The 26,224-nt window shown below is 45.2% G+C and overlaps 1 protein-coding gene across 1 annotated transcript in view; it reads right to left on the minus strand.

Annotated features, from left to right (window-relative positions):
- Positions 1–4,887: 4,887 nt before the first annotated feature.
- Positions 4,888–26,224, minus strand: part of Htr3b (5-hydroxytryptamine receptor 3B) — a 29,891-nt gene continuing 8,554 nt past the window's right edge. Inside the window, exons 3-9 of the mRNA XM_032911255.1 lie at positions 16,115–16,159; positions 15,746–15,855; positions 15,009–15,178; positions 14,086–14,243; positions 6,063–6,273; positions 5,767–5,949; positions 4,888–5,123 (exon numbers count right to left, since the gene is read on the minus strand). Of these exons, the coding sequence (XP_032767146.1) occupies positions 4,888–5,123; positions 5,767–5,949; positions 6,063–6,273; positions 14,086–14,243; positions 15,009–15,178; positions 15,746–15,855; positions 16,115–16,159 (1,113 nt within the window). The remainder of the gene's footprint in view (positions 5,124–5,766; positions 5,950–6,062; positions 6,274–14,085; positions 14,244–15,008; positions 15,179–15,745; positions 15,856–16,114; positions 16,160–26,224) is intronic.

The following is a 26,224-nucleotide window of genomic DNA, read 5'->3' on the forward strand; positions in this document are numbered from 1 at the left end:
AAGTTTTATGAGTGGTTATGAGACCCATGTTTACTTTACACGGTTGTCCTCTGCAAGAGCTCTAAGTCTTATTAACCCTTGAACTATTTCTCTATTTTTAAGTGATACTTATTTTTAAGACCTCACCATGCAGCCCAGGTGAACTTTACAAACCTGCCTCTGCCCCCTCCTCCTGAGTGCTGGGGTTACACATGTGCATTACCATGTCCAACTTAATATGCCATATTTTAAAGCAGAGGTAAGGGGCTGGCTAAGTAGCACGGTGGCTAATGGAGCCTCTTGTGAGGTTGGACAACCTGAGTTTAATCCCTGTGAGACACACACACACACAATAAAACAAGTCTAGAATGCAAGACGTCCCTTGTTAGTTCACAGAATCTACGTTTGCTTGGTTTGTGTATTTGTTTTGTGTTGTTTTGATATACCATTAAGTAAAATGGCTGTTCTAGGGTTGGGGATTTAGCTCAGCGGTAGAGCGCTTGCCTAGGGTGCGCAAGGCCCTGGGTTCGGTCCCCAGCTCCGAAAAAAAGAAAAAAAAATGGCTGTTCTAGAAAGGAGACAAGCTGACTCTAGCTTTGAGTCTACCTGGCGTACTGCTCAGCCCCTCCAGGGATGTAACCTCCGCAGACTGAAAGTTTGGTATGAACTTGTTCTTCTGCATGTGTGCGCCATGATGGGTCCACTTTAAAGGAACCTGAACGAATTGATCCAACAGAGAGAACCTCGTATAGTTGGTGTGCAGCATCCAGGAAGATAGCTATGGGGAGGGAGAATTAAGTGAGGAGTTTGGATGGTGTGAGTAGGACAGACCAATAGGGAATGTAGATAAACTTCTGCTACTGTGCCACGCCAGATTCCACCTTGCCTCTCAAAAGGCTCAAAAGGTGAGGGGATGGAGCTGCCACAAGACATACCTGGAAAGAAGAAGAGGAGGAAGAGTAGAGGAGGAGAAGGAGGAGAGGAGGAGGAGAACAATAACAACAAGGCTTCTACTGGACCTGGAGCTGAGAAGCCAAGACTGTCCAATGAAACAGGGAAAGCAAGTGCCAGCAGCACTTGCTTTTTCTAGCTCTCAGTCTGAAGTTCTGCAAAGAGGATGAGTGGGTAACCAGGAGGACCAAGAACAGAGTGGACCAAAGACTGGCTGTCCGCACATAGCCTGGGCCCCACTGATACTGAGGATGGCCAGTAACCTCATTTGGCTCAGGTGGGTTCCCAGGTCTTTGGAGCTGAATGCTAAGAAAGGAAAGGTAAGAAACCAAGGTAGAGGTGAGAAAGTGGTTCCCTCCGCCTGAGCCCATACTGGAGCCTACTGCCTACAGCCCAGCAGTGTCTTCCAGCGCCTGCAGAAAGCCGAGCTGTGATTCCCGCTTTATGGCCTCTGCCAAATGAAGCACAAATTTAACTACATCACTTCCCCAACAGGACAGGGGAGAGGATGGGGATGTCATGCTGGGCTCCTTCAGCCCCCTAATCTAATCACTGGTGTGGGTCATTTCAATTACGGACAGCAGAGAGCAGTGGGGGACGTAGCTGCTCATAAAAGCCTCCATGCTGGGGCTCAGCTAATTATGAAGTTTTCACCGTCTCTGCAGGTAAATAACTCAGAACTGAGCAGTGGCAACATCCAAGGAGCCAAAGTCAGGGAACTGAATGGGACATAGACAAGGCATAAGGATAGATACGGGTTTAGGCAAGCTGACAAGGAGAACGGGGGAGGGGGGTCCCTGGACACATAGTAGGACTGCAAGAGATAGGATGAGGCCAGTCCTTCCCAGAGTAAACACACACAAGCCCTAGAATGTGTACTGGGTGACTTCCTGCCATGCAAGAACTCTGTCTTGGTGCCATACTCCTTTCATGGCTACTGTATGTTTCCTGATTCTCACCCTCTAACCCAGGCAGTGAGGCCACAGAGACTTGCTGTGGATGGAGATTTAAATGCTAAAACGCTCAGCTTCTTTTTCTGCTCCCACCCTAGAAAAGGGTGGTCTGTAAAAGGCTGTGGGGGTATCCTTGGAGGCAAGGGGCACCCTCTGTCACCTCGGTATTTGCCACACAAAAAGACTGGGGATGATGCTCAGTTGGCAGGATGCTTCCCTAGAATGCACAGGCCCTCAGTTTATTCTACAAACCATATAAAGCCAGGGGTGGTGAAGCAAGCGTATAACCCCATTGTTGAGGAGGTAGAGACAGGAGGAGCAGAAAACCAATATCATCCTCAAATACATAGCAAGTTCGAGGTGCATGAGATCCCCATCTTTAAAAAAAAAATCAAGACAACAAAATGAATAAAAAGACAGACTACCATGCTCAGGGAGGTCACCACAGCAGAGAGAGTAAGATGAAGCAGAGGGGTCTTGGCTAGCCCAGGACCTGTGCTTTCCTTTGTATTCAACCCATTACCCTGGAGCTGTGATTTCTTAGATAATGGGGGACAGCAGATGGCAGGAGCAGTTGCAGCTGGGAGAATCCCATTTTTGTTCTGTTCCTCGGTTTCCTTCGTCTCTGAAACAAAACTCATGAGAAGGATAAGCATGTGGAAGAGCTGAGCTAAAGCCGTTCCGTAAACCAGGCTGCGGGCAACCATGTTTCTTTCAGGGCAGAGCACACACTCCCAGGAGCAGCGTAGAGCCATGGGCTCATAGGGCCACTGCTCTGGGCTGCAGATCTGGCCCTGGGGCTGCCAGCCGATGTCAGGGCTGCGGGACTCTAGACAGAGGGAGTCTACTTAGAGTTTACCTTCCACCAGGGAAGGATTGCTTCTTAGAGGATGTTAGAAAGAGCCTAGGTGATGCTAAGTGCGGTAAAAGTGAGCTAGGCAGGATGTGGAATCGAAGTCTCTCTCAGGCCCCTCCACTACAAAGGGGTCAGTTGATGGCATCAGCCCTTGAACCTTAGATCCTATTATAAGGCCCCTCACTCGTCGGGAGAAGCTGAGTCCTTACTTGAATGCAGCTAGAGATGCTGGAAATCAGACCTCACACCAAAAGCTCTAGGCCGGAACCTCTCTATTGATGGCAGGCGAGTCCCCTGTTTGTATTGTCATCTGTTATTGACTTTTTGAAATGTCATTAAGTTGTTTCATTTTGCTCTCAGAAGTCTGTGACATGGAGATAGTAAATATTTATAGCATCCATTTCAAGAAAGTCAAATTGTGGTCTGAGAAATGAAGTTCAAGCTCCCCTGGGTAAACAATGATGGACCAGACCTCCTGCCTCTGACTCCTCGAGCATGCGTTTAGGAAGGAGGAAATGCCACAGTCAGGCCTTTCTGAACTCCCCCTCTGATGGCAGGGGGAGGAAGTAGAGAAGGCCAGGATTAACTTAAGAAGCTAACGACACCATAGAGGCAGAGGAGGTCAGTGGTTAAAAAAAAAAAAAAAGATAGAAAGTGAAGAAGGAAACAGGTGGAGTTTGCATGGACACTTCCTGTTCACAAACTTTTCGTGTTCCCCATTTCATTAACGGCAGCAGTGGAATTTCATGGACAATTGGCGTTGAGCACTAACTGGGAGGTAATGAAAGAGGGGGGTGCAGGTAAAGGCTGTTGGAATTTAAATTCTTTTTCTTCAGGGTGGGGATGGGAGGGCAGATTTTTTTTTAAAGGCAATTTTAGTCCTGGAATAGGTTTCTAGAAAACAGCTTTGGACTTTCATGGCCTGTGCTGGAAGAACCCGGATGTATAATATCTCTAAGCCTCGCTGTATCATTCTGCCCACTGGTCTCCTGAGGACCACGGTCCGTGATGATGTGGAGGCCCAGGGAACTGGATGTCTGACCACCCTCGGTCATGGGTAGAGATGTGGAGGCCCAGGGAACTGGATGTCTGACCATGGGTAGATTTTGTCCCTCTGACTTGGGAAAGCACATCAGACACTTGTCCGTCAAGCAGTGAGCTAGAATGAAATGTTCTGTGATCATCCCTGCGGAATCCCTGTGTGCAGAACTCTAGGGATCTAGGCTAGGTGCAGGGGGGAGCAGAAAGAGCAAACAAGAAACTGGAAACCCACACACACCAAAGACTCAGACCACAGCCCTTCTCTGCTGATAGCAGGCAAGTCTCACATTTATTTTCACCATCTATTATGTACTTTTCAAGATGCCATTGAGCTTGACTTTGCCCTCATAATTCTATGATGTGGAGAGACTAAATATTAGCAGCCCTTGCTTTAAATAAGGCAAACTGAAGTCTGAGGTCTCCCAAATGAACAGTGATAGAAGCAGGCTCAGCATCGGGGCTGGAAGCATGTGGCCTATTAGATAATTTGTCTGTCTGTCTGTCTGTCTGTCAGTCAGTCATCTGTCTGTCCCTCTTCCTCCTCATATACACACAGGGATTAAAGAGGCTACCAAGGGAAAAGGATATAAGGCAATGTGAGGCCAAAGACAGAATTGAGGAAGACAGCCATGTATTGGTGATCCTGGAGGATTTAAGCTGGTTTGAGCAGGGCGTAAGCCAAGGAGACATATGGACTGTTGAAGCAGACTGTACCAAATGAAGCTGGGCATGGTGGCACAATACATGCAGTCTTAGCACTTGGAAGGTAGAGGCTTTGAGTGTCAGGGGTTCAAGGTTAGCCTGGACTGTAAGAGACCTTGCTTAAACCCAAGTGTAAGCAGTGGCTGATGGTTCAGAGAGTGAAAGCTTGCTTGTTGCTGCATACCCTATTCTGTTTATACATCTTTATTAGGAACATATATGTTTACTGCTTCAGTCAATAGCCAATGAGATGCTTGTCTCTGGAGTCACTGAAAAGAGACAATAGCATCCCAGAGGCGTCTTTTAAACCTACCCACCCCTCCCTCTTCAGACCCTCTCCAAACACTGTTCAGTTTTCCCTACGGGTTGTGACCTCATATCAAGCGAGACCAGCAGTCTCCACTGTCACATCCTGCTCCACAGTGCCCAGAGAGAGCATAAGGTGACAGTATAGAGCCCCAGCACGGCAAGGTAGATTCGGAAGAGCAGCTGATCAAAGTGGCACAGGATGGCGAGCCACTCCACCTCCTTCTGGTAAACCTGATCCCGAGTTCGGAGAGAGTTGTTGATGGATTGGAGCTGGAACCAGAAATCCTTCAGAGTATCTGATGGGACCTGGTGCTCCTGACGGACCGGGGACTCTGTGCAATAGAGGGAAACACTCTCAATGAACCAGGAACTACTTGTTCTTATTCTTTAAGGAAAAGTCTTTGCTGGAGTTGGGGACTCTCACCCTGGCTGGTTAGAGGAGGCACAGCTACGCTGAGGGAACACCCAGGGAACATGGCAGAGCTGTACCGTGTTGAGGGGCGTGTGGAGGCTGCATCTATCTAGGAGATTTCTAAGTGAGGGTGATAGTTAAAGATCTTTGTATAAAGCAACCAGAATCCAACTATTCCTCCCCACCTGTGTGTGTGTGTGTGTGCGTGTGTGTGTTGTGTTGTGTTGTGTGTGTGTGCGTGAATGTGATGTACATGTGTGTATGTGCTTATATGTCAGAATTCTACAACTTTTGAGTTCATGGCTCAGTCACTCTTGTGGAAATGACGCAAACTGGAGGTGACAGAAGACCTGATCTTCAAGCTGAAATGACCTCCAGCAGGAGGTAGCCTTTAGTTCAAAGAGGAAACCACACAGAACAGGCACTTTAAAGCCAGTGTTTGCCATCATTCACTCAGTTCAGACATGGTTTGATGCTTCCCCAGTAGAACTAGGTGCTTGGTATAACAAAGCAAACAGGATTGGGGGAGCGGGGAGGGGGGGTTCTCAAGGCTTCTGACGAACCTGTGTCCTCAGCACATGGAGCCCTGAGGTACAATCTAGACTCATCGGCATCAGAGTCCCCTCGAAGGCACATAAGAGGCCGTTCTTGCTCACTGTGCCGCTCCTCATAGAGGAATTTGATCAACAAGATGGATTTGAATAAACTGAGAACCAAGAGGGCCATGCAGACGGTAAAGAAGACCCCTGTGGAAGAACCAGAGCAGAGAGGAGGGGGTTAGCAGTAGTCTTCCATATGATGAGTAGGTCTTGGCCAGGAGTGGTCTAGGAGGGTGTCAGGTGACATTGGGGCTGCTTACCAATCAGAGATGTGCACCCTGCGCTTCTTGGCACCTCATCAGACATGTTGACCCTGAAGACTGTATAGCCCACCAGCACATTGGTCTTGAACACAATTCTGGCACGACAGTTGGGGGGCAAGTAGAAGCTTCCCAGGTCCACGAGCATCAGGAAGATGCTAGGAATCAAGAGGCTCACAACATAGGCCAATGGACATCTGCGAATCACTACCTGGCAGGGAACAAGGGAGCTTTTCAGTCTAAGCAGAAGACTTAACACCTGGTTGAGTCCATGGCACTTAAGTCCCACCGCTCATGCATAATGACAAATGGCAATGTAAGTTATAGTAGGAATGTATTTGAGGTGGCCTGGTGTGCTGGTAAATGCCTGTGATCTCAGAATTTAGGGAGCTGAAGCTGGAGGATTTCTACTTGTTGGAAGCTAGCCTGGACTACACAATAAGACCCTGTCTCAAACAATACACACACACACACACACACACACACACACACACACACACACACACACACACACACACAGCTATTTTGTGGCTCAAAAAGATGGAAAGGTAAATTTTTCAATCGACCTCACAATCAACCGTTGTGTGTGCATGGGTACACAGATGCTGTCCATGCAGATACATGCAGAAACCAGAGCAGGATGTCAGGTGCCGTCCTTTATCATTCTGTGAGTCATTTCGTGAAACACGGCATCTCACTAAACCAGAAGCTCAGCACTTGGATGGCTAGCTTGTGAGTTCTCTGACACACCTCTGTCCCCCAGTGCTGGGGTTATAATTGGGGGTGTAGCTCAGTTGATAAAGTGCCTATCTAACATGTACAACACCCTGGGTTCTAGCCCAGTACAGCATAAACTGGAAGTGTTGGTAACACCTGTTATCCAAGCATTTGGGAGGTAGAGGCAAGAGAATCAAGGTCCCATCTCTGAGGCGGTGATTCCTCTCAGGGCAGTTAATAGGGTCTCTCCTGAGGTGGACATTCAGTAAAGCCTGACAGAGCAATCCAGCATCCTCATCCCTTAGCTGTTGAATTTAGACCAGCATTCTTAACAGCTCTCATTTCTTGAGTTTGCCAGACAATGGGTCACTTGACTGCTTTCTATGCGTTGGCTCACGTGCTGGATGCTTTCGCATCGATTATATTATTTGTTTCCTTCTCATTTTCAACATGTAGGGTAGATAACACCCTCCATCTCATAGATTTTCAAAGCACTGCACCCGTAAGTAAGTCAAGTCAGCGACTAAGCTGTGATGTAACCCTACTTCTTCTGATTCCTGGAGCTTGTCAGCTACAAATCAGGTTCTGCCCAGCTATCAGAGAAGAGATAGAACTGCTCTGGGAGAAAAGGACAAAGACATGGCCACAAACACAGGGGAGGTATAGAGGCTGGTGATGGGGGTGGGCAGGTTGTCTGGGGTGGGGGGAGTGTCTACCACACACCTTGTTGATGAGAGCTGAGGCTCCCTAGCCATCAGATCCAGGAACATGTCCCGGTTCAGTGGAGCTTGGCAGGCCAGAGCTGTTTGGTGGATTGTAGTCTGGCTGTTGTCTTCCACATTAAACATAATTGGCTGCAAATATCTATACCAGTGCAACACACATTGCTTTGCAATAATTTGGTTAAAACACATTTCTATCAAAGTGCAGTCAACAAGAACAAAACCCACAATGAACCATCATCAACCTGCATCTCTGTTGGCTCTAATGAGGTAGCTATGAGAGACGGTTTGGGAGGGAGGAAGAGCATTGAGTGGCCAGAGGCCCAGAGGGCTTTATGTTGTGATGCAGCCTGGAAGGTTGGCGATCTGGCCTCTTTGGAGTGGGGGGATGGAGGGATCATACCTGCTCAGATGGAGGAAGAAGTGAGATCACCTTGGAAGATTTCATAGCAGAGATTGCATGAGGTGGGAGAAAAGTCTATGAGCGTCACCCTAAAGACAAGCACAAGGCATGTCGGTTAAGTGGGAAGGACCCAGATCTGTAATCATGTATGTATGTATGTATGTATGTATGTATGTATATATATATATATATATGTTTGTGTGTATGGGGATGGGTATGCGTATACACATGAATGTGTGCATATGGAGGCCAGAGAGCAAGTTCAGGTGTTATTCCCAGGGACCTATCTGTCATTGACTTTAAACTTACGAAGTAGACCAAACTGACTAGTCAGGGAGCCCCAGGGATCTGCCCATTCCTACCTCCCCAGTGCTGGGATTACAAGCACACCCAACCACACCAACTTTTCATGTTCTGGAGATTGAACCCAGGAACTCTTGTTTACAAGTCAAGCAATATACCAACTGAACTATTTCCTCAGCCTCTCCCCCTTCCTTTTTTAAAGAAGCAGGATACTTTTGCCTTGCCAAACATCCCAGGTACAATTGAGCCGCTGTCCTTCTAAATCAAGTTCTGATGTAATTAGCACAGGTAAAGACAATTCCCCTCCACCCAGATGCAGACAGAAAACATAAATACAGGCTAAAACCAAAGTGAGTGAGTGGTGTGGTTCCTCGAAGACCCTGGTTTCCAAGGACATATAGATTTATCAAGCTAAAGGTCCCCAAGTGTCTGGGATTGAGGGAGGTCTGAGAAGACTTACAAAGTGCATGGGCTTTTGAACTGTACATATACACATGGTCCTGAACTTGGAAGGATCTTTACTGGGTCTCAGTAGAAGCCGAAAGCAGAAAGACACAAATATTCCATTAGGTAATGAGCTTCTGCGTGGCATAAAACAAAGACATTTTCCTATTTTCATCTATCTTACAAAACTAGAAAGCTGACTACGCCTTCTGGAAGATTCTAATCTCGTGTGTCCTTAGCAAGGATGCAGCCATTCCTAAGAGAAACCAAACAGTGCCACAGTCCGGGGTTTCTTCTAGAACAAAGGACCTACCTTGCTCTTTGCTTTAGAGTCAGCGCCTCCTAAGGATTAAGTTAAAGTTCCCTGTAAGCCTGGTACAGCCTTTTAAAAAGTGCAATGAGAACAAACCAAACCTCTAACCTCATTATTGCTTCCTGGAATTTGTACTGTTACTCGGCCTTTCAGCTTTTCCCTTGTTCAGCAAACACTGAGCATGGAGAGACTGCTGACAAGCTACTGTAAATACCGGACACTTGGTGCATGTGCAGGGACAGTCCCTGCCCTTGCCTGGTCTTCTGAGTTCAGGAACCAGACTTAGTGAGTCTGTGGGCAGAAAGGAGCCTCGTTCCAGAATGAACCAAAACCAGACACCCTCTCTCACTTGCATGAAGACACGCAAGACGTTTTCCTAAGCTTGGGTGCTATTTTAGGCAGTGCTGGAGACTGAGCCTAGGGCTTCCTGCATGCTAGACAAATACCCTACCAACTGTACCTCCTTGGGCAGACACCATGTCTATGTTAGACACCAAGAGCCTGAGCCTTTCTTATTCCTCTCTGAACCTCATATGCCTGTCGTTGTCCATGTTAGCTTTAACTGACAATTTGATACAGCCTAGAGTTATCTGGGAGAAAAAAACTTGACTGAGGAACTGTCTAGATCAGATCGGTCTCTGGGCCTGTCTTTGGGAGATTGTCTTGATCATTGCTTGACGCAGAAGGGTGCTGCCCACTGTGGGTGGCACCATCCCTAGGCAGGTGGTCCTGAGCTATATATAGCCAAGCACGAACCTAGGAATGAGCAATCTGGAGTACAGGCACTGTTCCTCTGGGGTTTCTGCTTTAGCTTCCTGCCTCGCATTCCTACCCTGACTCCCTTTGATGATAGTGTAACCTGGAAACATGAGTCAAATAAACCCTTTCCTCCCCAAGTAGCTTTTGGTCACAGTAATTTACCCCAGCAACAGAGATCAAATTCCAACAACCATTAAGCCCGAGAAGACAGATATTCTCTGAACTACATCAGCTTCTGTTACTGATGCTACTCTTCGTTCCAACAGAATGGGATGTGACATTAGCCCAAATGGGGCATCCCACTGGGGTCAGGCTTCATATGGGCCTCCTCTCATACATCACATAAGAACCAATGACTCCTGCTTCTTCGAGAGGAATGTGTCACCTGCTCAGTATGACACTATTTTCTGTATGCCTGCCCTACCCAGAGCTCATCATTCCTAATGGACTAAAGGAGCTGGTGCCTTTAAATTCCACAGAAAAGGAAGAAAAGGCACTTTAGTTTCAGTCCGTGTTCTCCATTAGACACCCTTCAGGTGTTAGCAATATTATGCCACAATTTCATTATCCATTAAAGCCAGGTAATAATATGTACACAAAGGTATTTGGAGCCTATTGATGTTAATGAAAGAGATCAATCTAATTCAGAATGTGTTTGTGGAGAGCTCCTTGGAGATGGAACAGGCCCCAAGGTTAGCCTCTAATGGCCTCCTTGATGGTAGACCCCACCAGTACTCAATTTTGCATGACCGTCTTTATGACATACTTGGAATTTTGACGCCCAGACTGACGCTTCATACAGAAGCCTGTTTTCCTCTCCTTCCAAGGCTTTCCTAATACCCCCCAGTTCAGAAAGAATGGGAAAGTTGCTGCCATTTAAGTGAGAGTCTTGCACCCGAGTGAGGACTTTGGGGATGTAGACTGTGGTTGGGCTGGATTAAGTGAGAGTTTGTGATTCCTATATTCCTTGAACACTCCCAGGAGGATTCTAGAGCTTAAGATTCCTCTCCCACCTCCTCCCTCCTCCCTCCTCCGTGGAAGGCCAACCTGTCATGTATGAGCCTCAACCACAATATTGATCAAGGACTTTTGATGGATGCCAGAATGTCTTAGATCCTAAGCATTTGAAGTGTTCAACGGACAGCTCATCAACATTGCCCTCATCTAGAAAAGGCATGAGGATTGTGATAGAAAGAGATGAGCAAGGTATCCCTCTCTCCCTAATCTCCTTTTCATTTCCCCAGTCCTTCGTGAGTTTCCTTTGCCTGGTGAGTCCCTTGCCATCCAAAATGGCTTCTCTATTTTTCCCCCCTACTCCTGCCCGCTCTTGCAAGGTCATACAGAAATCGAATGTTCATCCTGCTGCGTTCTGGAAACCAGCACTTCCAATATGTATTGGAAGTAATCTCCTCTCCCATGGCTGTTGGACTGGGTCCCAGGCTGTACACAAACATCCTTGCAGACAGAAGAGCTTTGTCTGGGCCCCCCGTGGAATGTAGCTGGATTCTAAAGTGGCAGCAGTGCCCTGTGATAAGCAGTATGTGTCCCAGCACTAGTGGCTATGATTGTGCTCCCTGGAGCTAACAGCATCCCAAGTATTTGATGCTAGATAAACAGTAGCCTCGTGTGTGTGTGTGTGTGTGTGTGTGTGTGTGTGTGTGTGTGTGTGTGTGTGTGTGGTACATTTTGAAGAGATGGTACATTTTGTCTCTCTTGAGTGTTCCAACTGTCCCTACCTCTGCCAGAACACAGTGAGTGGTTGGATTAACAGGAAGATGGTCCTTTGCTGTCAGGACACCAATGAGCCCACTCTTAGCACAGAGTTGGACTCCAAATACTATAATATTGGCCAGGCGCTTTTGTATGACACCAGGATACCTCAGATGCTAAATTCAGAATGTCTTATATGGTATTAAAGAACAATGGCAGGCATAGGACCCATGGCAACCACAGGGGAAGGGATGGAGGTTGTGAGATGAAAACCAGTGAGGGTTCTGGAACATACAAGTCTTTCGGAGCTGCAGGATCACTTAATGAGTCTGGTTGATCGATTTGTGACTTTCCAGGGGATTCTTTGGGAAACGGTTTCAGAGAGAGTCAGGTGGGAGCCAGCCTGCCAGGTGACCCACCTTAGCCCCAGGGCAAAGGTACCTTGGAGAAAACTTCAGGCCATAAAGTCAAATGTATGTGTTCCTTCTTCCAAGACAATACTGTGGGAACACTTTAACAGAGAAGGATGTGGTGATGAAGAGGGTAAAGGAAGTGAACCATGGTTCCTTTGCGGAGGGATACCTCCCAGGAAGGAGCACCTACCTTCTCTCCTATTCCAAACAGATCCTGCTGCTCTCAAAAAGACAAGGTAATATTTAGGGGAAAGAATGACATGTAATTGGAAAGAGAGAGAGAGAACCAACACAGGGGCATGCACACACACACACACACACACACACACACACACACACACACACACACACACTCCTGCTTACCTGCCTCCTCTTTCCTTGGCCTGTCTCCGTGCAGTGCAGGTAATGATGTGTGTAGCATGCCGTGGAGTGCTTGGTAGGTGACTGGTTCCACCTTGCATGTGCCATTCCCTCACATTTCCCTTTAATGTTCTCCATTATTTGGGCTGCATTAATAATGTTTGCAGGCTGATATCTTTAAAATTAATGAGGTGTTTACTCTTTGCCAAGAAGAAACTCATTGAAATAAAAAAAAAAAAAAGCGTTCTTCCCCCTGCTCTCTTTTTCTTACTGAAAGCGAGTGGACGGGAACTGGGGATGTGGTCAGTGGTAGAATGCTTGCTTGCCTTGCACGAGAGAGGCCCTTGTTAGAGCCCTAGGATCACAAAACAAAGGAATGAGAGTGGGCACACAATGGACACGTCATTAAATTCTGAGTCAGAAAGAACTCTGGTCCAGAATCTTGGGCTCCACAAGCACATGTTGTACTAGGCTGTCTATTCCATACGGGTGGCCACAAGGGAGGCTCAAACTCCAGCACGTTAAGGCCCTGGTTTAATGAACATTTTTCTAGAAAACACACACATTTCCATCAACAACGGCCACTCATGCCCTCAGTCACAGTTAATCTCACTCTGATTCTTTGCATCTATCTTTAGTTTGGTCAGCAGGCACCTCCTCATTCCCCCAAGGCCTGTTTCTGGGGGGAATCTATGTCACGGGCACTCCTGACCTGTTTGCAGCCTCTGTTCTCTAACTGGATTCATTCCTTGACATGAATACCACCTTCCCATCCTGTCACAAATGGCACCTTCACTCTGTGCAGCCTTATCCTAGCACTGTGAGTCTCTATGTGATATGAACCGACCTGTGATCATGACAAGGTGGTTTGCTAGGGAAGCCGGAGGAGCAGAAGCTCTGCAGGAAGAGTGGTGGGCACCACTGCCCTCCTCCCAGCCCTTCAGGACAGACATCTTGGGATGCATCAGAGCATCATGTTAGCATGCCCACGGCATGCTCTGGTCAGCAGTTCCTCTGACCCTGAAGCCACTAGTAGCTTGTTTGCATTATCTCTCTGTCTGTCTGTCTGTCAGTCTGTATATCTATCTATCTCTTTTTTCTTTCTCTTATTTTTCTCCTTCTTCCCTCCCTTTCCCTTTTCCTTCCTGTCTCCTTTCCTTGTCCTTCCTTTTTTGAAATAGGATCTCATGTAGCCCAGGCTAGCCTCAAAAATCAGTTCTAACCCTCTGGCCTCCACCTTCCCGGCACTGGTATCACAGGTGTGTGTCATCATGCGTGGTTTATGAGGCCAGCGGGATCCATGTAAGCTACCAACAGAGCTACATCCCAGCCCTACTCTTTGTCTCTGGGGGCCACGCAGATGACGATCTGCTCATCCCTTCAGAGACTCGGCTTAGTAATGTGACCATTTTGTGCATCTGCTTCTAAAATTAATTGATATTTTTCTCAATTAAAAATGGGACAGTTATGTTGGCGAGCGTTTTTGTTGTTGTCTTTGGCTTCTTTTTTTTTTTTTTTTTCCAATTCATTGTAAGGCTGATGGTGTGTAGATTGCTGTGGGCTTCGTTCTCAGTGGCAATTAAAAATGATAATGTCTGCATAAGCCAAAAGGTTCAGTGGTTTCTGCTGTGAGATGGGTTGGATCTCTGGAATCTGTGCACTGTTCTCTGATTCCCCTGCAGGAGATTACAGAGGATCCTGGGCTACCAGGCTCAGGGTCTCTGCTCGAAGACACTGGTGCACAGGTGGATGGGCAGAGCCATCGCAGCACACTGTTCTCAGGGGGTAATGAGGAGCTGTAATCCAGCAGAGCCCACAGCTCAGCAGAGAAGGCGGAGGACCGCAGGGGATCGGGTAACGGGTGGGAAGGAGAACCTACATTAAACCGAATCTGTGCGAAGTCACCAGCGCTGCTCTGCCGGATGTGGTAAGTGGAGGTCACAGAAAGAAGCTGCCACTCGCTGTCATTCAGAAAAGATCTTTTGTCGTTCTCAATGTCTTCTTGGTTCCTCAGGAAGCCCAGGTCTATGTCTTCCACTAAAAACCAACAGAAACAATAGACTTCCGGGGGGAGAAAGGGGACCAGCACCGTCACCTTCCCAATTCCCAGTTTTAGCCCTTCCTTTTATCCTGACCCCCGCAGCCCTGGTATCACCAGTATTTGAATTAAAGAGCAGAGGTAGGAAACAAAAATATTTCTAATTTTTATTAAGCCGTGAACTTAGAGTTTGGAACCTGTTCTCCACAGTGTACGAAGCATGCCCTGTGACTTCTAGAACATTCTCAGCAGTGATAGAATTATAATATTATAATATTATAATAACAAATTAACAGCACTAGTGGGTTATAACACTGTGCCTTGTTTGAATTCGGAAAAACCCACTGCATCAAGAGGCTTATGGTTTTGTTGTTTTTGTTCTTCCTGCCTCTACCTCCAAAGTGCTGGGATTTCAAGCGTGTGCTACCACATCCAGCTGAAGTTACTTTGTAATTTCTTTTATTTTATTTTATGGACATTGGTGATTTGCCTGCATGTGTGAAGGTGTGAAGGCGTCAGATCTCCTGGAACAGGAGTTACAGTTGTGAGCCACCACGAGGATGCTGGGAATTGACCCCCAAGTTCTCTGAAAGAACAGCCAGTACTCTTAACTGCTAAGCCATCTCTCTAGCCTCTGAGGTTTATTTTTAAATAATCAATTATGTGTATGAGTGAAATAGATCTGAAGTTAATATCATTTCACCTATGTATGCCCACATAGCATACGTGTTCCTGGTAGACCGTGGCTCTCATGGTTTATTTACCTGTGTGCAGGATGCTATTGAAGGTGAGACTGCAGTTCTGGATATCAAAGGGGAAAGCGTATGTCTGCAAACTGCATGCGGAGACCACCTGGATGGGCTTGTGGTTTCTAATCGTTCCGGAAGAGTTCACGTATACATAGGGCAGGTCAGGAGACCTTTCGACATCCACACTATATGAAACACAAGAGAACCTGTTAGGAAGAAGACTTTAGTCATTTTGAACATACACAGAAGTGAGTAGGAGGTAGTGACCATGAGACCCAAAGCTACACTTAGAAAAAGAGGACAGAATGATACTTCCCATGAGATGATTGGCCCTGAAGGATGCATTCAGAAATGATGAGTCTCATCAATTAACTGCTACAACATAGACAGGAGCTCCAAGCACCATTAATCAAATATAGATAGATAGATAGATAGATAGATAGATAGATAGATAGCGCAGAAAAGGGCATCAGATCTCCAGGAGTTAAGTTACAGGAGACTATAAGCTACCCAATATAGGTGCTGGGAAAAGCAGTACAGATTCTTAACTAAGCCATCTTTCCAGCCCCGCAATTTGTATCTTAAATGATGTCAACTCATGACCACTCCATCCTGAATATCCCTTATAGTATGACGACCCCAGTGACTGAAGAAAACAAAAGTATAACAGCAATGACTGAAAGTAAACAGCACTTGGGTTGGAGCAGGTGAATCAACCCCAAGGCCACAGAGATCTGTTCCAGCACACTTACAACTCATTAATGATGATATCAGGGGCCCAGATGGCACTGAGAGGGAGAGAGATCTCTTGAATATCATCGAACAGACTAGAGTTCCAGGACAGAAACTCATCATTCCAAACCTGTTAGGAGTCAAACAGGAACCATCAAAAACGAGGAAGCTTAAGTCCACTGACATAACTGAGTACTGACCCAATTCATCAGCCCTTAATGTGTAGGGGGAAGAAAATCCAGTCTATGACTACATCCTTGCATGGATTCTAATAAACTAGGCCTGCTGCTGAGCTAAGGGACTATTCCAAAGGCAGTACTTCCTCCTCAGAATAATGGAAGATCCCGATCAGGAAAGCAGCATGCAGAGAGAGATGAAGCATCACTTACCTCTCGGTACCACATGCTTGTCTTTAATTTTTGATTCTGTACGTCCTGCAGAGCAAAAAGAATTTCCTCATGCATCTGACAATTTAAAAGGGAGCAAAATCAAACCCAACCAGCTAGTGCTGTTTTTAAAAACATTACCTAGCCTCCTTGATACCCAAGTAGTCTCAGTTCCTGCTTATCGTGAACACCTGTGGCTTTGAATGTTGCTCTATTATCCATGACAACATAGCACTCTGACTGCACTTAACATTTTGAGTGATTTTCTAATCTCTTTTCCTCTCTAATTAGTTATTCTGCCATTAATCAAACCAAAAAAAAGAGTACGTAGGTCTCAGCCAACATTGAGCTGAAAAGATGAGACCCAACTTCTATTTCTAATCAAGATATTATTCATAATCCTTCCATGAGAGCTATCTGTGTTGACACATGCAGCCATTTCTGCTAGGTTACTTTGTATTTAAATGTGTCTGCTTATGAAACAGACTGATGAGCTCAATATTGGTAAGGTATACCTTCAGGACAACAGATGTGAGTTCCCATGTCTGCAATAACTCAGTAATATTTTAAATTAAAAAAATTATTTTCTGCCCCCCCCAAAATTATTTTCTGCACGAGACTTTTGCCTTTGTGTATATCTGTGTACCATGTTTGTGCCTGGTACCAGTGGAAGCCAGGAAAGGTCACTGGACTCCACAAAGTTGAAATTACAGATGATGGTGAGCTACTATTTGGGGGCTGGGATGAAACCCAGATCCTTTGGAAGAATAGCCAGTGCTCTTAACCATTGAGCCACCTTTTATCTTAGCGACTCTTTGCTTAAAGAGCCCCTGCAACAGCAGTAGCAGTACCAACAATGAAAGCCCCTTCCTCCGAATTTTCCATATCTCACCCAGTAAGAAACATTCCAAAATTAAGATGCTTTTAGGGATCAAAAGAGAAGAGTTGGGGCTGGAGAGATGGTTCAACGGTTAAGAGCACTAGCTGCTCTTCCAAAGGTTAATTCAACCACATGGTGGCTCACGACCATCTGTAATTGGATCTGATGCCCTCTTCTGGTGTGTCACGGACAGTGAGGTCATATACATAGGATAAATAAATCTTTTTTAAAAAAGTAAATGAAAAAGAGAAGAGTTATTTCACACATAAAGTATCTTACAAATATTAACGATAAAAATGGATCAGAAGCCTGAATGTTAGAGCTGAGACTAGAAAGCTCTCAGATCCCTGTGACTTTGAAATTGGTGAAGTTTTCTTAGATTCAAGAGCGGAAGCAACAAGTGAAAAGGGGATGGGGGTAAACAAAGTTAAGAAGTTTCATGTGGGACTGGAGAGATGGCTTGGCAGTTAAGTGCACTGGCAGCTCTTGCAGAGGACCTGGGTGTGGTTCCCTGACCCACATCTGGCAGCTCACAACTGCCTGCGACTACAGTTTCAAGGACTCTGATGGCTTCTTCTGGCCTACATAAACTGTAGCACATGTAAAGACATGCAAGCACACACATATATATAAAAATAAATGTAAATATGTTAGAGCTGGAGAGATGGCTCAACAGTTAAGAGAACTTGTTCCAGCATCCAGCACCCTCTTCTGAACTCTGAGGGTGCTGCACACAGGTGGTACACACACACACACACACACACACACACACACACACACACAAACACACATAAACGCCGGTGCACATACTTCAAAAACAATTTAAAACCTTTAAATTTATAAAGGTAAACAGAGTTAACAAAATTTTAATTGCATTATTGAGAGAAGGCCTACCAGGGACTAAGCTACTACCTAAAGACTATACATGGCCTGACCCTGGACTCTGACCTCATAGGTAGCATTGAATATCCTAGTAAGATAACCAGGGGAAGGGGAAGCCCTGGGTCCTGCTAAGACTGAACTCCCAGTGAACTAGATTGTGGGGGGGAGGGTGGAAATGGGGGGAGGAAGGGGAGGGGAACACCAATAAAGAAGGGAGGGGAGGACTGGGGATGTTGGGTCTGAAACCAGGAAAGGGAATAACACCAAATGTAAATAAGAAATACTCAAGTCAATAAAAAAAAAGGGGGGGGGGGAGAAGGCCTAAATAATAAAATTAGAAAAGAGAATAAGGCATTAGAGTATTATTATTATCAATGTTGTTGTTGTCCTGTGGTGAGTTTGCGTGTATATGCCATGGCACACATGTTAGAGTCATTTCTTGCCTTCTGCTGTGAGTTCTGGGAATGGAATAAGTGCTTTGACCAACTAAGCCATCTCCCCCTGGCCCCAAGACATTACAACACATACCAAGGAAGCACGAAGGCTCCTAAGAGGCTCTACGAACAACTGCAAAAAACCTAGGGCAAATGGATGACTTGCTAAGCAACCAGGCAAAGTCGAAGCACGGCTCAACAAAACCTAAGCTTGTGGCTTCACTCCTGTGGTCCCATCCCTTGGGAGGCAGAGGCAGGAGGACCCAGTATTCAAAGTCACCCTCGGCTACGTAAGTAGCTTAAGATCAGCCTAAAATACTGAGAGCCTGTCTTTACAAGCTCCTCAGGGAGCTGGAGAGGGAGCTCAGCAGTCAGGAGTCCTCTCACAGAAGATCTGAGTTTGCTTCCTGGGCCTCCACCTCCCTGGTGCTTGGATCAGGCGCTCACCACCGTGCCAGCAAGGGTGAGGAAAAGAACCTAGGGCTTCATGCGCACTAAGCAAGCATCCCCGGGCTGAGCTACCTCCCAAACCCAAAGGAAACACAATAACCTTTTTAGATTAAAGTTTCCCTCTTTTACAGTCAAGGAAGTGAGTCCTGGCTGAATACGCATCTCTAGGTACTGTGGGAAAGAAGAAAGAGGGAGAGACTGAGAGCCTTGTTTTCCAGGCTCAACAAAGGCTGCTTTGAACTCACTGGTTCTACAGATTTTTATGGACTTTAAATAGATACTTGAGAGAGGCAGGTTTTAAAGCCGGTATGCAAAGTGAAAAGATTGAATTCACAAATATTTCCCCAAGGAACAGCTTGTGGAAGGACCAGTGGGGACCCCCAGCCAAGATTGGCTCAGCAGGGGTTCTGGAAGGGTTTTTCCTTTTTTTCTTTTTTTTTTAAAGTCTTCTACTGAGAGACCAAGATCAGGGGATGCCACTCACTTCACTTCTTTAGGAAATGTATGAGTCTAGTGATTACGGGATCCATCGACCTTATGCACCCAAGTTCGGCTAGACTTAGTTATAATCTGTGAGGAACCCCTACAGGTAGATATTTTTTAAAAGTCCAAAATGCAGTTTATATTAAGGGGAAACAAACTATTAACTGTGCTTTCATGGGAATACTTTTCTTTTTTTAAAAAAAAAATGACATTCGTGTCTGAGTGTCTGTTTGGATGCACACAGATTCCACAGTGTTAGTGTGGAGGTCAAAGGACAATCTGAGAACTGGGTTTTCTCCTTCTATGTAGGTTCTGAGGAGGGAGCTCCTTTACCTGTGGATCTCACAGAAACATTGTCTTTATTTCCACAACTGCATTATTTACTGATTTCTCTGTCACTGTCATGGGACCCTATAGACATTTCTCGTTGGTCCGATGGCTGGGGAAGAGACCATCCGATGGCATGGTCTCTCTCTTTTCTGCTGTCAAGTCATCCAGATGACCCTGGCTGCCAGTCATCTTGGCACTGGCCCTCACTTCTCTCTTGCCTATTGCTTTGCTGTTTTACACCTAGAAACGAGGTTTACACATTTTTTTTCTGATCCTAGAATTTTATGGGGGTAACTAGCAAGACTCATCAGTTAGACCTAAAGAACACAAAGTCAAAAAGTAGTTGGAAGCTAAAGCCAAAAAACTTTTTTCTTTTTTTATCTTTTTTTTTTTCTGTGAAAGATACAAGTTTCCCAATGCCAGCTGGTGAATGTAATTGGTTCTCTGGTGGCATTATTCACAGCTCTTCCCTCTGTGTGCCTCTCTTTTTTCTTTAGATACCTTCCATCTTGCTTGTTAAAAGCAAAGGATATTTCCGAGAATTGGAATTCATTAGTCTTCCTAACAGAGGGAGTCTATTTAGATCTAAATTGGTGGTTAGCAAATATACAGATAATTCCCTCACATTCTTATTTATCTTTCCTAGTTCCGGAGACTATGGAAACAGATGCCTCAACGTCTGGCTGGGAGGCTCCAGTCAATGGACTGGAATACAAAGGTATCCGGGATTCAGTATTCGGAATTGACAAAACTCAATAGAAACAAATTGAAACTCTTCACTGTTGAGTAGATTATCTCCATAATCAGATTTCCCTAAGGTACTCATAATACTCAGAAATTCGAAGACAAGACTGTAGGCTGTTCCATAAACAAAACAGGAGGCAAAACATGAGAAGGGAGGAGAAGGAGCCATGATGGGAGCCGGGCTGCGAGTTCTTCATTCAGACACAAAGTTGCCAGCAGTACAGCTGCTGGCAGAGGCATCTGACAAGTTGGCTGCTCACAGAGGGAGCATGCTGGTTTGAACAGACTCTGCGAGTGATTTTTATCAGATCCTTCAGAACTGTTTGCTGGGTGGATGCAACTAATGTCATCTGAACTAGCTGGAGCGAGCGCATCAACATATAATCGTGACATTTATAAAGTGTCTCTGGAGTGACCTAATCATCAACAGAGATAACCTTAGAATTAGTGTTTTCCTAATTGCTAGCTATTTTACAGTATTGATCTAGCATCTTAGAAGTAAAATATATTACAATGCATGTGGCAGGAAATAATAAAAGTAACAAAGTCTTTCCATCTGAAATCTTATAACAACCCAGGCAGCCGTGGCTCATACCTTTAATCCCTGCACTTGGGAGGCAGAGGCAGCTGGATCTCTGAATTCCAGTCCAGACCAGCCTGGTCTACAGAGCAAGTTCCAGGCCAGCCTGGTCTACAGAGCAAGTTCCAGGCCAGCCTGGTCTACAGAGCAAGTTCTAGGACAGTCAAGGCTACACAGAAAAACCCTGTCCCAAAAACAAACAAACAAAAACCTTATAGCAAATTAGGGACAGTAACTTTTGGTTGCAGTTGTTTCTTGACAGGGGGTCTCACGTACCCCAGGCTGCCCTCAAACTTGCTTTGTAGCTGAGATGGCATGAGTTCTTCATCCTCTAGTTCCTACCTTTAAAGTACTGGTATTACAAGTGTGCCTGACTACACATGGCAAAAATAGGAAATTTGCCAATTGACTATGCCCAATGAGAAACATAAGATTCAGGCCAGGTGTCGGGGTACATATCTGTCATCCCAGCGCTTGGGAGGTAGAGGCAAGAGTATCAGGAGTTCAAGGTCAGCCTTGGCTACACTGTGAATTTGGAAGGTAGCCTTTGCTATCAGAGACCCTTTCTCAGAACAAGCAAACAAAACAAAAACAAAAAACATAGACTTAGGTGGATTGAAATGAGAAAGACATCATTGTTACCTTGGAGAGCTGAGAGAATTTTCTTTTAGAAGCTGAGGTTTGAAAGATTATAAAGGAAACAGATTGAAACGCAAGGCCCAGCTTCCTCAAAATACTGAAAAATACAAGACAAGGCAAGGCTGTACAAAGGATGAAAGCAGAAGTATAAGAACCTTCCCAGTATCTAAAAAAAAAAAAAAAAAAAAGTTGCTGTATCCAAGTGCAATATAGTGACACAGGCTATAATCCCAATTATCAAAGGGGTGGTTGGTGGCCAGACAGACAAGACAGCCCAGTCAGTAGAGTGTTTACCTTGTTGTCATAAAGTTTTTGTTAGCTTGACACAAATCGGAACGTGAGAAATTGCAGCTGAGGAAATGCCTCCATCAGACAGGACTGTGGGCATGTGTGGGGTGTGTTTTCTTAATTGAGAATTGAAGAAGGATGTGGGTGGCGCCATCCCTGAGCAGGGGGGGTCTGGGCTGTATAAGAAAGAGAACTGAGCCGGGCATGGTGGTCTTTAAGCTCAGTCCTGGGAGGCAGAGCCTGCTCTACACAGTGAGTTCCAGGACAGCCAGGTCTGTGTGGAGAGACACGGTCAAAAAAAGAAAGGAAAGGAGGGGAGGAAGAGAGAGGGAGGGAAGAAGAAATGAAGAAAGGAAGGGTAAAAGGAAGAAAGAAAAAAAGAAGAGAAAAGAAAACTGAGCAAGCCTGGGGAAGCAATCCAGTAGGCTTCAGTTCCTGCCTTCAGGTTCCTGCCTTTAGGTTCCTGCCTTGGCTTCCCTTGATGTTGGGTATAACCTAGAAGCCAAGCAAACTCTTTCCTCCCCAAGTTGTCTTTGGTCGATATTTTATCACAACACCAAAAAGCAAACGAGGACATTTATGAACATAAAACCAAATTTCAATCCCCAAAACCTATATTAAAAGAAACACATGCTAGAAGCAGTGGCTCCCTCTTATAATTCGAGAGCTAAGGGGACAGAGACAGGTGGGTTCCTGGGGCTCACTGGGGAGCCAGCCTAGCCTACTTGATGAGTTCCAGATCGGCAAGAGACTCTGTTTTAAAAGGAAGCAAATAAAGTGGACGGCCTCTGAGGATGGTAGCTAAGGGGCCTGTGAGATGACTCACCAAGTAAAGATGTGTGACACAAACCCTGACAACCTGGGATCAATCCCTGGGACCTATGGAATAGCAGGAGAAAACTGATTCTCACTTGCACATTGTGGTTCAAATACACACACACACACACACACACACACACACACACACACACACGGGAGAACAAATAAAAATATAATTTTTAAAACAGGAATGGCAGTGAAGTTGCCCTATGGCTTCTGCATACACCCACAGCACCCCTACACAAATTTGCATACATGAACATGCTTCAACACATCCACGTGCGACAGAAAATGTACTCTAACCATGAGGTAATCTAATCTAGCAGCAAATAAGACTACTTTACAACATGGTGAGGGCGGACACGTCTTCAAAAAACTAATAGTGTTTCCTTACCTATAATGCATGACTCCACTGAATGAAATGATTTTACTTCCTTTTACCAAGGCAGGAAGAGGTGGATTATAAAAGTTCAATTTGATACACTTGTTCCAAAGGAAAATATAATATAAAGACTTTATATCTTTTTTTTTAAGATTTATTTATTTTGTGTGAGAACATTGCCGCTGTATTCAGACACACCAGAAGAGGGTATCAGATCCGATTACAGATGGTTGTGAGCCACCATGTGGTTGCTGGGAATTGAACTCAGGACCTCTGGAAGAGCAGTCAGTGCTCTTAACCACTGAGCCATCCCTCCACCCTAACCTTTTATCTTTTCTATATTCATCTGCAAGTAAACTTCTGAAGGGAAGGCTGAGAAACTATTTTAATCTTATAAAATCGAAAGGAGAAGGTTAAGGAAAGAGCTAAGAGTCATCCTAAGCCCTTCCCGGGGCTTATTATCCCCCTGCTCTGGGATTTTGCATGACAGCTCTTATTGTGTGCCATTTATTTGTTTGTTTGTTGAAACAGAACTTCTTTCTGTCTCTCAGGCTGACTTCACACTCACAGGGATCCTCCTGCCTCAGCCTCCCAAGTGCTGAGATCACAGGTGTATACATTGTGGCTGTCATATTAGGTATCTTCATTCAGATCATGTTTACCCCTGGACTCTGGGAAGCAGAATGGTTATCATAATCCACCAATAACTACAGGGTAAGGAATGCTGTCTCTTGTAGCCAGCTAAAGCATCAGCTGCCAGAAATTAGGTCTCCAGAATTCTAGTTCAATAACCAATTAAAAAGAGACTGTTAAAAAGAGGAACCCTAAAGGAGTGATCTATTAGCAGTGTGAGTCATACTAAGTCTTTGGTGTAGGAATAGCTCCTGGCATTAAATTTAACAATACTATCTAAGAGCGTAAGGCTGTTACTTTTGCTAGCTTACGGGAAAGTCAAACTGAGAAAAGCGAGATTTAAGGGCCGGAGGGATGGCTCAGTGGTTACGCCTGCTCTCCCAGGAGACCTGGATTTGATTTCTGCCACCCACATGGTAATTCCTAAGTGTCTATAACTTCAGTTCCAGGAGATCTGATGCCCTATTCTGACCTCCACAGGTTATAGGCATGTCAGTGATGCACACACAAAGACAACCCACTCATACACATAAAATACAAATAAATAAACCAAAAAATTAAAAACAAACAAACAAACGTGAAACTTGTTGTTAAAAGGAGGAATCTGGGGAGTACCATTGATTGAGTGAGTGAAGGAATCTGTGTATCTTAGACTGGTGTTAAACTTGCCATGCAGGACTAGCCCCGAACTCCTGATGTTCTTGTTTCTGTCTCCAGAGTGATGGGAATACAGCATGGGCCACCATGCCCATAATCAAGCCAAGCACTCAGCAGCCTGAGACAGGAAGATGGCCACTCGTTCCAGACTAATCTGGGCTGGATAATGAACTCTATGCAGGCCTGGGCTACATAGCAAAGTGCTGGTCTCAAAAAAATTAAAAGAAAAGAAAAAAAGAGAAAAAAAGATTCTGCATATTATCACTAAGATCTAAATAGAAAAAAAGGGTCTGGGTCTGGAATAAAGTGCAGGGTCCCAGCACTGCATAAAACCAGGCGAGGTGGTACATACAAGTCTGTAATCCCTGCACTTGGAATATAGAGGCAGAAGAATCATGAGTTAAGGGTCATCCTTAGCTACATGGTAAATTCAAAGCTAGCCTGAGGGGCTGGAGAAATGGCTCAGTGGTGAAGAGCAATGACTGCTCTTCTAAAGGTCCTGAGTTCAAATCCCAGCAACCACATGGTGGCTCACAACCATCTGTAGTGAGATCCGATGCCCTCTTCTGGTGTGACTGAAGACAGCTACAGTGTACTTACATATAATAAATAAATAAATCTCTTTAAAAAAAAAAAAAAGCTAGCCTGAGCTATGTGAGACCCTATCACAAATAACTGAAACAAAATATTAAAAATGCTTAAAGTGTCTTATTATCTCGAATATTTATTAAAAATGTGTAAGTTACCTGAGATAGGGAAGAATATAAGGAATAGAAGAATTAAAAAAAAATCATTCTAGCTGGTAAATGAACAAGATAAAGTCAATTAAAATGGGTTTTTTAAACCAGTAATGAATGAAAAATCAAGAACAATGGCCTAGAATACTACTGAGGAAAGAAGGGATAGACAGTCATTCCGCACTGCAGAGGAGACTCAGGGAAGTGACGTGGAAGGGCTGTTCACCTGTGTCTGCCACAACTACTGTCTCTTTGTGGTGGACTAAATAAATGTGGGGGTGGAGAGAGAGAGAGAGAGAGAGAGAGAGAGAGAGAGAGTCCTAGTTTCATAAAAAAAAGTGAAAATGAATTTTCTGGCTGGATGTGGTGATTTTTGCTTGTAATCTCCATACTTGGGAGGCTGGGGCAGGAGGATTTGCTAAGACTTCAAGCTCCGTGTGGGCTACATGCTAAGAACCTGTCACAAGGCAAAACAAAAACAAACAAACAAAATGTATCAAAGGTCAAAAGGTCATGTGTTTGTGGTTCCATGTTTATGATTTCCTTGGAGAAACACCAAGCTTGAGAGCAGGGCTGGGGACACAGCTGATGGGTTACACTTGTTACAGAAGAGTGAGGATTGTGACTTGGGGTCCTAAAACCCACATAAAGCCAGACACATTAGCAAACACCGCAATCACGGTTTTTCTATGGCGCAGTGGAGCCGGGCAAAGGAGCATTCCCCAAAAGCCCAAGGGCCAGGCATCTGCAGAGATGAACGGAGAGAGCCTGTCTCAAACTCAGGGGGAAGGAAACATCCAATACCCCAGGTTGTCCTCTGACCTGTATGCATGTGCTGTGGCATGTATGTGTCTACACACACATTCACAGTTTGTGGTCAACTCAGTGGGTGACATGAGTGGGATTTACTGGGGAAAAAAGACAGGGATACCAAAAACATCACCAGAGAGCCCTGGGCTGGTGGCACACGATTGCAGCTTTGCTATGGTGGTGATACACAAAGAGTACCACTAAGGTTTGCATATTGATCGTCTTCCAGAGAACAAGGTATGTGCTTGCAAGTTTTACGCCAACTTGACACAAGCTAAAGTCATCTGTGAAGAAGGATCTTAAGTAAGAACATGCCTGCGAAGTATTGACCTGTAGGCAAATCTGTCGGATGTTTTCTTGATTGA

This window comes from Rattus rattus, chromosome 8 (genome assembly GCF_011064425.1).
Source record: "Rattus rattus isolate New Zealand chromosome 8, Rrattus_CSIRO_v1, whole genome shotgun sequence".
In the NCBI taxonomy this organism is placed as follows: Eukaryota; Metazoa; Chordata; class Mammalia; order Rodentia; family Muridae; genus Rattus; species Rattus rattus.